Source organism: Sminthopsis crassicaudata, chromosome 5 (genome assembly GCF_048593235.1).
Source record: "Sminthopsis crassicaudata isolate SCR6 chromosome 5, ASM4859323v1, whole genome shotgun sequence".
Lineage (NCBI taxonomy): Eukaryota > Metazoa > Chordata > Mammalia > Dasyuromorphia > Dasyuridae > Sminthopsis > Sminthopsis crassicaudata.
Window position 1 is genome coordinate 228585923 of NC_133621.1, and position 14620 is coordinate 228600542.

At 44.2% G+C, this 14620-nt stretch overlaps 1 protein-coding gene across 1 annotated transcript; it reads left to right on the plus strand.

Moving 5' to 3' along the window:
- The first annotated feature begins 4849 nt into the window (after positions 1-4849).
- On the plus strand, positions 4850-14125 carry LOC141544307 (keratin, type II cytoskeletal 5-like). The gene is made up of 9 exons (XM_074270316.1): positions 4850-5530; positions 6224-6438; positions 8429-8489; positions 8591-8686; positions 9650-9814; positions 10329-10454; positions 10690-10910; positions 11869-11903; positions 12969-14125. The coding sequence occupies exons 1-9, from the start codon at positions 4973-4975 to the stop codon at positions 13256-13258; spliced, it is 1767 nt and encodes a 588-aa protein (XP_074126417.1). The 5' UTR covers positions 4850-4972; the 3' UTR covers positions 13259-14125.
- Positions 14126-14620: the final 495 nt, after the last annotated feature.

Below are 14620 nucleotides of genomic sequence, written 5' to 3' on the forward strand. Positions count from 1 at the left end.
AGAGAATATTAGAACTGGAAGAACCATTTTTATAGATATGGAAACCAAATTTCCAAAGGAGTAAAATGACTTGCCTAATAGATAGCCAAAACTTGAACTGCGTTCTTATGACTCCCAAATTCGGGGAGCCTTTCCATGCGTCATACGTGCTTCCTCTTGCTTCTCTTGGCATTTCCAAACTTATTCTCATCCACCAAAGGCTTGAGAGCTCTAAGAATTCTTGCTAAGTCCAAACTTGAGTCTTGGGGTAGGGATGGGGGACCCCCAAGTTTTAGGTGGAGTCAGAGAAAACTATTCACTCGCATTCCCCCCCGAGGCTAGAGCTTTGTTAGCAGTTGTCTGTGACTGGCAAGTGGCTGCTACCTGCCTCTCCCCATCCTGCTGCCTTTGGCTTGGGCACCCAGCCACTATTTCAATGAATAGTCTGACTCACCAAACTAAAGTCAGCTTACGAGCGAAGTTCCAACGGAATAGAAGCTTTACAAAAACAACGGAGTCAGATTTGGGGAGGATGGGGACCCTGACTTTTCCCGATAGGATTCCTAGGGGTGGAGATCAGTTGGGGGTGTGGCCATTGGTAAAGAGAAAAAGTCAAGCCAATTGTTCTTTCTTTTAAGCCAATTGTTGTGTTTTTTGTTTTGTTTTGTTTGGGGATGTGCGTGTGCGCGCTCACTCGCGTGCCCGAGCTTGTGCGCGTACTGATATATCGAATGGGTTCCCCTCTGTACCGGGATCTACCCTGGATGTAGGAGGTTGAGATTGAGACTGAGATTGAGAGAGAGCAGGAAGAGTCATCGATCCGGGGATTCCTGGCTTTAAGAGGAGGGAAGAAGAGCATACAAAAGATATAGTGGACACATGACAAGCGCAGAGATAACCAGGAGGTGCCACAGAGCACTCTCTAGCCATCTAGATTGGGGGATGGGAGGAACTGGGTGGAGCAAGGCTGGTTGTTAGTCAGCAAAGGCTTATAGGAATCATCACAAAATATTTTAACGGCCAAGGAGAGTGTAGAACATGGCGGGATGCAGAGCTCATACTCCTCCGTATCCTTTGCATGTCTGCCCATGTTCCCAGCTCTAGCTTGTATTTTCTTATCTTTTAAAGAGCACTAGAATGAAGAGCTTTCCCCACAAGGACCTGGAAAGCAGGGGTTTCCAGCTGAGAAAACCAGACTCATAAGGGTTTATGGGATGTGTCTAAGATCACACAACTAACAAGCATCAAAACATGGATTTAGATTTCGGTGCTGTTTTGTTGGTATCGTGAGATTTAGGGACATGGGAGAATGAATGGTTCCTTTCTCATTTTGAATTTCCAGTCCCTTTTTCAGCCCAGTGTCCCTGACTTCCTTGCTGTTCTTTGAACAAGATGCTCCATTTCCCATCCTTCATGCATTCATAGTAGCAGGCCATCCTCCATGCCTGGAATGCTCTTTCTCCTCATTTCTACCTCTTGACTTCTGTGGCTCCCTTTGAGTCTCAGTTCAAATCCCACTTCTAACAGGAGAGGATTGTTGTTCAGTAATTTCAGACCCGTTTTACTCTCTGTAATCCCACTTTGGGGCTTTCTGGCAAAAATACAGGAGTGTTTGCCATTTCCTTCTCTAATCTGTTTTACAAATAAGGAAACTGAGGAAAATAGGTAAAGTGACTTGCCCAGGATCACTCAGCTAGCAAGTATCAGAGGCCAGGTTTGCACTAAAAAAGATGAGTCTTCCTGACTCCAGATCCAGTGGTCTAGCCACTGGGCCACCTAGCTGCCACTCCCTCTGAGATTACTTCTAAATTGTCCTGTAATAAAGTGCTTAGTAAAATGCCAGGCACATAATAAGTACTACATATGTTATCATTATTATTATTATTAATCTTATGTAAATATAATTGTTTTTATATTGTCTGCCCCATTAAATTATAAGTTCCTTGAGGGTGGGGACTATTCTTGCTTTTTTCTGTATCTCCAGTTCTTAGCGGGCACATAGCAAGCTTTAAAAATACCCAAAATAGACACAGAATATAGGTTTACGGATAGTGGCAACAGTCCCTTTATTCCTGATACAAATGACATGTCTTAGGCAGCACATATCAGTGAAAAGAACATGGGATTTGGAATTCAGCCTCAGCTTACTTCTCAGTTCCTCAATTTACTATCTGTGTCACCTTGTCACCTCTTCTGATCTTGGTTCTCTTGTCTAAAAGAGGAGGTCATTGGATTAAGATTCCTTAAAACCTAGTTCCTCTGAATTAGGTTCCAGACCTTGGTGGGAACTCCCCAGAAGTTGGCATGCCAGTGCCTATGGGAGGATCTTTATTATTTGTCCAGGTCATTTTGCTCTGCTCTCTGTCAAGAATCTGGCTTGGATCTCATCTGCCAAGTCTGCTCTGAGGACAGAAAAGCAGCTATCTTTTTCCCTTAGAGCACAAAACAATATCAAGCAGTTTACCCACCACCCACTCAGATTCTGGTAGTGGCACCTGGATCAAGATCTTGGCAAGCTGTTGTGATTCCCAAGCAGGCTAGGATGCATTCCTTTTTCAGCACCTCCTGTGCCTTTGAACCATACATCTGGGAGGAGGATGTGGAGAAGAGAATGTCCCAGTGTTCTTTCCTGGACAATAGTGAACATGTATGGGTTGCTGGGATGAGAGAAGAACTTCAATGGCTGTATTTTTTTCAGATGGGCACCGAGTCACTCTGACCAAAGATTCTTCGACACTTGTGGGCTAATCTTCTAAAAATGATCTTGCTTTGGGAGGGGATTTTGATGATGGTGGTGGGGTCTTTCTTCTCTGTCCTGACTCTGGCCCTGTAGCCACAACCTCTCTGGTTCTCCAAATCACTGGGAAAAAAAAGCATACTCAGCACCCTTCACACCTGGGAAATTCAACAGCTCTTCAGGGAGGTGGCCCAAGCCTTATGACTTAAGACTTGTAACTGCAATTCTATCTGTCTCTCTAACTTACTCTGTCAGCTCCTTTCTCACCACAGCTCTTGAGTAAGGGGCAGAGAGAGTTACTAAAACCAACTTCCAACTAACTATTGAATCATTTCACAGGGGTTTGGCTTCTCTGTGGCCAGCTGCTTAGGAATGCTGGAGCCTGGGATTGAACTGTTTTTCCCCGGTCTCTCCGGGGACTCCATTATGGACTCAGACCCCAATTACTTACACTTCCTCCCCCCCTCCCCTAAAAAGCTAAATTCTAAAGTTTCTTTGCTGCATTACCCCCCTCCTTATCCCAACACAAGTTTAAATCCTGTGATCCCACCAACACTTCACCTATGACCACATCTTTAGCTAGCTCAGATTTTCTCTGGGTGAATGAGATAGAGTGGGCAAAGAGAGTGGGAAGAGCCAGAAACTATGGCACCAATGAAGAAAAGTAAATAAAAGACAAGATAAGATAACAACACAATTTTTAAAAGCATCTTAAATGTCCTCTTTTTTGAGCATCAAGAAAGATCCTCTTTATCCTCTTGGATAAGAAACTTAGAGTGTGTGGTGTTCTGAGAATGCAATAGCGAAAAGAATAAACACTCCCTTGCCCTGACAAACATATTCTACGTGCGTTCCTTGATTCCTTTGGTAGGAAATCATTCTCTTCACTTGGATTGAACATGAAATCTGCAGTCAGTTGCTGCTATTCAGAACAATGCAGCATGCCGTTATAACAGGTAGACAGATTCTCAACATGTTTTTGGCGAGATTAGAAAGCTCCTGCAGGTATGTGTTTGTGGCAGTCTTCAGCCTGTATCAACAGATATGATGATTCATTTCTTCCTTTTGTGGAATGAGGCTTGCTGGAACACACTTGAGGGGAAAGGGGGGCAAAAGAGCCCCCCTCTGAAGGAAAAGAATGAGATGTATGATTTTTGGTGCCTCACTGCCATTAGAAAGTGGGATGAGGAGATAGGAGGCATCTCCATACTGTCTTGGTTAAGCAGGAATAATGGAACAGGTTGCTTTGGGGAGAACTGAGTCAAGGCCAGATGAACAACAAATGAGGACATACAAGGGGTCTTTGGGCAAGCTGGACTTTTCTGGAAATGGGAGAAGAAAATTAAGAAGGAAATTGAGTCCCTGCATGGGATTTGGTACAACTTGCTTCAGAGATGTTATACTGTCTATGGTTTGAAAGGACACTCCCTGTTATTTTATAAATGTGGAGATTGAAGCAGAAAACGAATCTGTTTTACTGTACATACCACACGTAGCGGAAAGATGGTATCTGAACCCAGATGGAGATCAGGGAATCTTTCTCATACTCCAAGACAAAAAGCTTACCTTAAGATGGGCAAAAAATCATGTCAGGCTACCAGAGTTTGCAAGGATCCGGGCCTGCTGCCCCTTTCCTCAGGAAAATGCCAAGAGCTGGTCATTACATACATCACTGCAAATTTGCTTCTCTTCCTTCTGGAGAAAATCAAACCACCACCCTCAGATCAGGACTGGACATCCGCCCCAAATAAGAACAATCAGTGCTCATTGTGCTAGGCCACTACATAGAGTGAATTGGAGACAGTAACCCGAGCTCTGAAAAGTGCCCCCCCCTTCAAAATTGGATGAATGTCCATTTGCCCCCTGGCAGTATCTTCTTTAACCTCCTCCCAGCCTCTGGTGGGGGAAAGGAGGGCTTGGCAAGCCTGGTGGGGTGCCACTGACATATGGGTGCTGCAAGGCAGGGTTGTTTCTAAATGAGCCAAGTCTGCCAGGAAGGAGTCTTTTGTATCCCCTAGTACTATGCAGGTGTGAGAGGGGTGAGCTCACAGCTGCCCCCCAGGCATGCCCAACCCACTTAATCATTCAGATCAGCAAGAGATTCTTCAGCCCAGCCCAGCCCTTAGAAGGGTATAAAGAGGAGGGGGAAGATCTGAGTCCCGGGATAACAGAGCCTCTGTCTTCCTCTTTCAGCTAGCTCTGTTCTTTCTTGCTAACACTCCTCCAGTTCTCGGTCCTTCTGCTCTCCAAGGGGCCATGTCTCGGCAATCCAGCGTATCGTTCCAGAGTGGGAGCCGTCGAGGCTTCAGTGCCTCCTCGGCCATCACCCCGAACGTCAGCCGAACTAGCTTCAGCTCGGTGTCCGTGTCCCGGGCAGGAGGGGGCGGCGGCGGCGGCTATGGCCGCATCAGCGTCGGTGGGGCCGGAGGCGGAGGCGGCTTCGGCAGCCGGAGCCTCTACAACGTCGGAATGTCCAAGAGGATGTCCATGGGGGGCGGCGGGGGCTTCAGGAGCGGCTACGGTGCCAGAGTAGGAGGGGGTTATGGCTTTGGTGGAGGAGCTGGTAGCGGATACGGTTTCGGCGGTGGGGCTGGCGGTGGCTTTGGGCTCGGTAGTGGCGGAGGCTTCGGCGGAGGCTTTGGGGGACCCGGCTTCCCCGTCTGCCCTCCCGGTGGCATCCAAGAGGTCACCGTCAACCAGAGTCTCCTGGCTCCCCTCAACCTCCAAATCGACCCCACCATCCAGAGGGTGAAGACTGAAGAGCGGGAGCAGATCAAGACCCTCAACAACAAGTTTGCCTCCTTCATCGACAAGGTGAGCCAAGAAACGCTTGCTAAACTGCTGCAAATCTGGGCCAAAGGCCAAAGCGACAAGGGATAGGAAGGAGGTTTCATTTCTTAGCCAAACGTGTACAGAGTGTGCAGTCCCTTCCTGCCCACTTGTCTGTCTACGGCTGTGGGGTCTACCTTCTTTGCTAGATTAGGAACCTGAAGAGCGGGACCATCTCTCCTCTTTCTCAATCTGTTCCTCCCAGAGGCCGGCACCAGACTTAACCCACGTTGGACACTCGGTCTATGTTATGGAGAGAAAGTGTGGGCAAAACTTTAAACGTTGGCCAGGCTGCGTGAAAGTGTATGCAGGTTATTCTCAAGACAGTGTCCATCCATTTAGCTTCCCTTTTGAAGAGATATCTAGAGTTCTCTTCAGCTGCTCTTCACTTTGTTTTTGTATCTCTCTAACTCAGGTCTCTCTTTGTATCTTCATTATACTGAAGCTTTTGAAATCGAGGACCATTTTTAATCTTTCCTCTAGGTTTTCTCCAGGGAGTGAGAGGGCAAGGAGGAAAAAGGGTGTGGAGGGAGAGAGAGAGAGAGAAAGAAAGGGGGTTAAAGAAGGAGTGGGGGAGAAATGATTGATGAAGATGACTTGAAGGCAGCAACCCTGAGATATTCCATGGAATAATATATTGGACATTCCTCTTGAATGGTCTCTTCTTCTGGTTTTCAGGTGCGATTCCTTGAGCAGCAGAATAAGGTATTAGACACAAAATGGACACTGCTCCAGGAGCAGGGTCACAAGACTGTGAGGCAGAATTTGGAACCACTTTTTGAATCCTACATCAGCACTCTCAGGAGGCAGCTAGAAAATTCTCTGGCTGACAGGGGTCGCTTGGAGTCTGAACTGAGAAGCATGCAGGATGCAGTGGAGGATTTCAAGAACAAGTGAGTTGGAAGAGTCCATAGGGTTGGGGGGAGGGGAGAAGGAATCGTCTGGTTTTCCTACACTCAGATGAAATCCATGATGGAGAGGTAGAGAGAGGGGAATGGGAAGAGGCGAAGGGACACTTGAGAGACAAAGACAGAGACAGATACAGAGAAAATCATGTTCAGGGATTTCTTCTGAACATCTAGGAAAGCATTGTGGTTTTTCCATTCTAGGAATTGAAGGTCCAATTACTGATAGGGAGTGGGAAAATGGAGGTAAGCAGAAAGAAGGAAGAGGGAACTTAAGAGGTAGAGTGAGGAAAGCTTTCTCTCTGCCTGACGTAATTTTAGCAATCCGTGGGCAAGGACTGAGGAATGGGGTGAAGTGTGGTTGAGTGAGCCAAAAGAATAGAAAGGATAGAGTGTTATAAGGGTTTACTTTGTCTTAAGACAAATCCCAAAACTTGACTTTCTACTATATGAAGTTTGGGATAACTGGCAAATGATGGAATCCATAGCCCTTAGCTTTCTTTATGCTGCCTTTTCAGTATTCTACCTCAGAACACAAAATCTTGTCTAGGAATTTCTAGTTTTTCCAGTCCAACTTACCCCACCCCTGCCCCATGTTCCCCACAACAGGAGTTATATAGCTTAGCCATAAAATCACTAAGCCATAGACTTGATGAATTGGAAAGCATCTAACAATTCATGAGTCTCCTCCTCCAACACTGTCAACAAATGAGGATCCAGCCTTTGATAGAACTGTGACATATATTGTATACATGTATAATGCTCTAGGCACTGTACAAAGCATCACAATGTGTTTGTCTCCTTTTGAACCTATGACAGGGGTACCTTTGTTTCCGAGTCCTCCTACTTGGTTTCTCTCTACCCATATTATTGCCCCTGCCCACCCAATTTCTAATGTTAAGCTTTCTACCCTTGAGCTAGGAGAGATAATTCCTTCTTCAGTACTACATAACAATTAAAAAAAAAAACCTTGCTCAGTTATGGGGGAAAAAAAAAGAAAAAGAAAACCAACAAGCCTTAACCTTGGGCTTAACCTATTGCAATGATTACACCCTTCTGGCACAGACATACTATATATTCCTTGCTCCTTGACCTTTTCCCCTACTTTTCACACAGTAAAAATCTCCCCTGTATCCTAGGAGAGGGAGAATGATGGTGAACAAAGGGAAGCACATAAAACATCTACATTCAAGTCTATTCTTTCAACCCTCCCAGAGTTGGACTCTTGGTTCTGCTTGAATTGAATTAAATCAAATAGAATCAGACGAGATAGGATCCAACTTGGCTCAATTCAATTCCTTTTAATTCCATTCAAGGGAGTCAGCCTGATTTAGTAAATAGTGATCTGGATTTGGAGTCTCCTTGAATTGGGTTCAAATCCCACCTATCTCTACAACATAATACTTCCATGACTTCTAGCAAATTGCCATCCTGATACCTCAGTTCTCTTTTCTATAATGAGAGTTGGACTAGATAATCTTCTCTAGGTCGTTTCCAACCCTGTATTTATGCTTTTAGGATCCTACAAACAACTATTTGACAGACTCAGGACTTCAATGTTCAGTATAAAAGCCTTCATTGATATGAGAAAAATAAGATACCCTATTAGTATATTCTTAAAGTAATTGGATTAGTAACAAATAGACTGAAGAATGATTCTTCCCAGTCAGACTGGGGAGACAGATTTCCACAATAGCCAGTCCCTAGGGACTTGGGTCATAACTACTTCTTCCCTTTCTGCCAAAGAGCCCATCATAGCAGGTGCCATATACTGTCTTCTTTTCTCTCCCCAAATGGAGATTCCTAATCTATAGAAAAGATGAAATGAAAATAGACATCCTGCAAGAGCAGAGATGAATCTCCTTGTAGTCAATATGAAGACCAGTGTATGCTTAGCTGAGTTAGAGGTGTGATTATGTTCCTCAAAATTAACTATCTTAGACCATCAACCAATTGATCCTATACCCTTTTTTATTAGGTATGAAGATGAAATCAACAAGCGTACAGCAGCTGAAAATGACTTTGTGATGCTCAAGAAAGTAGGTGTGGGGTGGTTTGTGTCTGTAGCCTGAAGTTACATTTTGGGTATAGGGTGTGGCTCATTGGAGTTTGGATGGAAAATTTGGTCTGGTTTTTCTAGGATGTAGATGGTGCCTACATGAACAAGGTGGAACTGGAAGCCAAGGCAGACAGCCTCAATGATGAGGTCAACTTCCTGAGAACCCTCTATGAAATGGTAATGAACCACCTCCTTTGAATTAAGTACAGGTGGTAGCAGTGGATGACTCTGCTACCACTTAAAATCTCTGGGGACAAAGGACTTCTAGCTTGAGTGATAACTGGATCCCCAGCTCCTGGGACTTACAAATACAATCCTGTCCCAGGTTCAAATATTCCTAAGCTTTGCTCTTTCTTGCATTTCCTCAACTTTGGTTTCCTGGATATTTATATTCGTGAAAGGACTTCATTCATTCTCTGTAACTATGTTTTGTAAAGAGACTTGGAAATGAGTCTCATGGGATGTTTGAGCAGGAAAACATCTTTGAGATAACCTTGTCCCAAACCCTCCTTTCACGACTTACTTTCTAGCCCCTTTCAAAATAGGAAGCTATATTTTAGTTAGGGAGGAGAAACAGCAAGATTAAAACCTGAGAGGTTATGGAAACCCTTGGTGAGAGAGTGGTGGTGGGGAAATCATTAGATATAAACATTGGAAAACTAGTATGTTGGAAAATGTTTGGAATTCTGCAGGTTTTTTTTATTCATTTTTCCAAATTATCCCCTCCCTCCCTCCACTCCCTCCCCCCGATGACAGGTAATCCCATACATTTTACATGTGTTACAATATAACCTAGATACAATATATGTGTGTAAATACCATTTTCTTGTTGCACATTAATTATTAGCTTCTGAAGGTATAAGTAACCTGGGTAGATAGACAGTAGTGCTAACAATTTACATTCACTTCCCAGTGTTCCATCTCTGGGTGTACTTATTTCTGTCCATCATTGATCAACTGGAAGTGAGTTGGATCTTCTTTATGTTGAAGATTTCCACTTCCATCAGGGAATTCTGCAGTTTTTTAGAATTGTTACAGCAAAGATTTCAGTTGCTCTCTTAACTATCTTCAACATCTGAATATAGGCTATAATTGTTTCCTCTGAGGGAAAGAGCTTAATGACTGCAAATCTCTCCACAGGAACTCTCTCAGATGCAGGTTCATGTCTCTGACACCAATGTTGTGCTATCCATGGACAATAACCGTAATCTTGACCTGAACAGTATCATTGCTGAGGTCAAAGCTCAGTATGAAGACATTGCCAACCGTAGCCGAACAGAAGCTGAATCCTGGTACCAGACAAAGGTGAGCTAGTGCTGATTTTTAATGGGAATCCAAGGTCTGGGACTCAGCCTAAGAGAACTGAATGATTGCTGCTTAAGGGACTGGAGCAATGTGAAGGAGAAGCATAGGATGGACCTAATGGAGAAATGTCTAAGCATTGGTGTTTCTCTTGGGGGAATCAGGTCACAAATGGGATTAGCCTTGTCCATAAGAGTTCTGGTTCCCTTTTACAGATTGTGATTTTAGAACAATCACATGACCTCCCTTGCCCCAGTTTCCTTACTTGTAAAATGAAATTAATAATTTCATTCCTAAATGACATCCTTAAATAACAAGATCACCATGAATACATATTGTAAAGCTTGAAGGATATGAAATTGGGGCTATTTTTCTAATCCTCACAAGCTTTTTTTTGTTTTCAATATCCTAAATTCTAATGTTTTAGAGACTTGCTATATAGATAGCAAGTTTTCTTTCTACCAAGATTTTCCTCCATGCTTATACTAAACTGTTTCCTCTTCTCTGGGGACCTCAGTATGAAGAGCTGCAGCAGACAGCAGGACGCCATGGAGATGACCTCCGCAATACCAAACATGAGATCTCTGAGATGAACCGGATGATCCAGCGACTGAGAGCCGAGATTGACAATGTCAAGAAGCAGGTAGAGTGATGTTGAAAGAAGGCATGCAAATTGGTCAAGGGCAACATACCTCAATCACATACATATATACTCAAATATATGGTCACATTCATTCATGCTTGAGAATCCTTAAATTCATATAGGGTGCTTCTTACTGTTATATAAACTGTTCTTGTTTGTGTGACTTAAGGTTCTTCTGGAAGGGGGGAAAAAGTTCATCCTAAATATTTCTCTCTCTCCTTTCCTTTCCCTCTAGTGTGCCAATCTTCAGGCCTCCATCGCTGATGCTGAGCAGCGTGGGGAATTGGCTCTCAAGGATGCCCGGGCCAAGCTGGCTGAGTTGGAGGATGCTCTGCAGAAGGCCAAACAGGACATGGCCCGCCAACTTCGTGAATACCAGGAGCTGATGAATGTCAAGCTGTCTCTGGACATCGAAATTGCCACCTACAGGAAGTTGCTGGAGGGCGAGGAGTGCAGGTAGGAAACTGATCCCTCCCCTCTTTCCCTACTTCCATTCTAAATCCCCAAATCTTATCTACAAATAATTGATTCTGGATGAATCTACATTGACTGTGCTTGTATTTAACATTCACAAGGTCTTTTAAATATAAACCAGCTTTTGAAAAAAATGGCATGTATTTTTTTCAGATAAAAAATCTGAGAGTTTTAGATTTTTGTTTTCAGCTATACATGTTTCAGATTATCCCCTTAACTATCCTTACTCCTTTGGTGCAGATAACTGCACAGATGGTTATATTTTCAAATTTCATTGAAGGATTAAGAGTATCACTGGTAGAGAGATTTTGTTTTGATTGAAACCTGATTGTTTTCCTTTACTACCTCCCATGTTGAAATAGAGAATTGCAGAATTGGAATTCTGGTCCTCAACATTCTGCCTCCAGGAAAATCAAAATAGGGATACCAAAATAGGCAGTCGGGAAGATCTCCAGGAGGGAGTTGCCATAATTTCCTTAGGTTACCCAATCTAAAAGAAAATGATTTGTAGTAGTCAAAAAATGTTCTATTGAGATCTAACCAATTCTTTTCTTACTGCAATTTAAATCCATTTCAATGTATAATGACTAAACTAGAACTCAATGCCTGGAGTTCTGGATTTGGAGTCAGGAAAGCCTGGGTTCAGAATTTTTACACTTACACTCTTTGAGTCTCCATTTATTTGTCTGTAAAATGGGAACAATAATGGCATCTACCTTTCAGGGTTATTGTGAGCATCAAATGATGTGTCGTCCTCCCCAAAGTTGTATAATTGAGATAATACATATAAAATGTTTTGAAAAATCTCTGCTGTATTGTTGGACAGAGAGATATCCCATCCGTTAGTTATAAGGCTCTGGAGTAATTTCCATGGGCACAAAGCTGGTTCTTGTTTCACTACCTAGTCCCAATCTCATCTCCTTTTCTTTATTCTTTATAGACTGAACGGAGAGGGAGTTGGACCAGTCAACATCTGTAAGTACCTTACTCAGAAAAGCAATAATAACATTATTAATGGGTTCTTGTTTTGAAGGTGGGTTTCTTTAGATAGCACTCACAGCACCTGGAAATTCTTTATGGTCAGAGGTCTAGGAGAAATGTGATAAAGTGAAAAGAGCTCAGATGAGGAAGGAAGAGGCCTAGATTCTTTTTGGTCACTGATTTCTGAGGGACATTGACCAAACTATGCTGCCCCATACCTTAAACTTCCCCCTCTGCAAAATGAGTATAATGATATCTGTCTTTCAAACCTGAGCAACCAATAAACTGATATAAATCCTTTAGAAGGTGTGTAACTCCTTGAAAATTGTGATCATATGGCCTGACACAATGCGGACTTGCTTAGTTGAATTAAGAGAAGATGCATAGGAGCATTAGAAATAGAATCCCTAACGATGATTTGGTCATTTTTCTCAACTATAAAATGAGTCTCACTTTGCTCCTATGCAAGAGATGAACTGAATGATGTTCAATTGCTGCACTTCCGAATCTATGATCCTATTTATAAGCCACGGAATGGCTGCGATTGTAATGTTCATGGTTTTTTACTAGGAAAGGCCATGGGGAGGTTGGATGATATGCTTCTCGTCCTTCCCCTTCCCAACCTCAAGGTCATCAAACGAGCGTGTGTGTGTGTGTGTGTGTGTGTGTGTGTGTGTGTATGTGTGTGTGTGTGTGTATGTGTGTATGTGTGTGTATGTGTGTGTATGTGTGTGTATGTGTGTATGTGTGTGTATGTGCGTGTATGTGTGTGTGTATGTGTGTATGTGTGTGTATGTGTGTGTTTATGTGTGTGTATGTGTGTGTATGTGTGTGTGTGTATGTGTGTGTGTATGTGTGTGTGTGTATGTGTGTGTGTATGTGTGTGTGTATGTGTGTGTGTGTATGTGTGTGTGTGTGTGTGTGTGTGTGTGTGTGTGTGTGTGTGTGTCGGGGCTGGGACCCGTCTTAGCAGGCAGACTTCCTTCTCTCTGCCGCGCTTGGCCAGGACCCTTGTCATCAGGATGGGAGGGCAATGATCTCTCCTCTCCCTTGATCTAGCTGTGGTCACATCCAGCGTGTCCGGAGGTTACGGCAGCGGCGGCGGCTTCGGCAGCGGCGGGGGCTTCGGCAGCGGCGGCGGCTTCGGCAGCGGCGGCGGCTTCGGCAGCGGCGGCGGCAGTTATTCCTACTCCAGCGGCGGCGGCGGCGGCCTCAGCGTGGGGGGCTCCGGCTTCAGCTCCGGCAGTGGCCGGGGAATGGGGGTTAGCCTGGGAGGCGGCGGGGGCAGCAGCTCCAGCGTTAAGTTCGTGTCCACCACTTCTTCCTCCCGGAAGAGCTTCAAAAGCTAAATCCCCTCTCCGGAAGTGTCCATTCACTTGAGTATCCGCTCTCCCCGTCCCTCGGTCACTACCTGACGGACCCTCTTTAGCTTGGTTGGTAACCTAGCTGTTCTCTGCTTTCCTGTCTCCGCCTGCCCCTCTCCCCGTCCTTCCCTTTCCACAGGTGTTTAGTCTAGACCAGACTAAGGGGGTGATTTGTGTTCATGAGCCTTCCAGGTCACCTCCAGCACTTAGCACCCTCATCTCTGGTTCTTAGCTCCCAACCTGGCCAGAGGCCATCACAAAATGCTGCCCCACGAACCTTGGAGGCCTTACAAGTAATCTCTTTTCTCCTTCCCGAGACTCCACTCATTCCACTGTTCGCCTGTCACTCAAGCACTCAGCCCAAAGCTAGGACCACTCCCTCCTGACTACTTGACCAAAGATGTGAGAAGCAGGGTCCGAAGGCATACTTTCTTAGGAAACCTTTAAATTGAGGAAATTAAGGACCAGAAAACCAGAAACAACTGAAGGAAGGCTTTGGTTCAGTCAGAATCTGGGCTCCTCAACTCTTGGGGAATGGCAGTCCCCAAGCCTCTTGCTGGGACACCCTAGAGCAATGTTGTAATTTCAGAAAGAGTGGTTCAGTCCAAGCTCTGTCTAGGGGAAAGGTGTCTGGCCTAGTCACGGTGATTGAGGGTGGGATTTAACCATGTGTTTTGTAAGCAATTCTGGTGTCTCCTGGGAGACAGCTTTTCATTCCTCAGGAGGAGGCATTTGGTTGTACTGGAAGCAAAAGTTGTTCCTTGAATGTCAACAGAACTCCACCCCCCATTGTTTGTTCTGGATTCTGACCACTTTTTGGTGTTTGTTCAATAAAGTTCATTTATAATTTAAGTTTCTGAGCAGAATTTTTCCCCCATATCTACAACCGGCATTAAAGTTGTAACTGGATAATTTTTAAGTAGAATGGGATCATTGATAACAGAAAAGGACCGATGTGCATTGGTCTGCTAGTCTGAGAAGTGAACCTTTACTACTTATTCAGAGTAAAGAGTAGGAGCGTAGGGGGATGGAAAGTAGTCCCAGGAAACACGAATCTGTGATTAGAACAGTCACTGAGGATTTCCTTGGACTGTTGTAAGAAGATTGATATCTCCTAGAAAGATCTTGGAAAAGATGGTCAGATGTATAATGAAAAGAGCCTGGGTCCAGCAAATCTAGATTCAAAGTGCCTGTTCAACAGCTTACTAATTACAAGACAAATCACTTAAATTTGTGCTTCAGTGTCCTCATCTATAAAATGGAGATGATACCTGTAATGAGGATAAAATAAGAAAACACTCTGAAAAGGCAAGAGAGAATTATAAAACATTGGGTAAACAGACAACA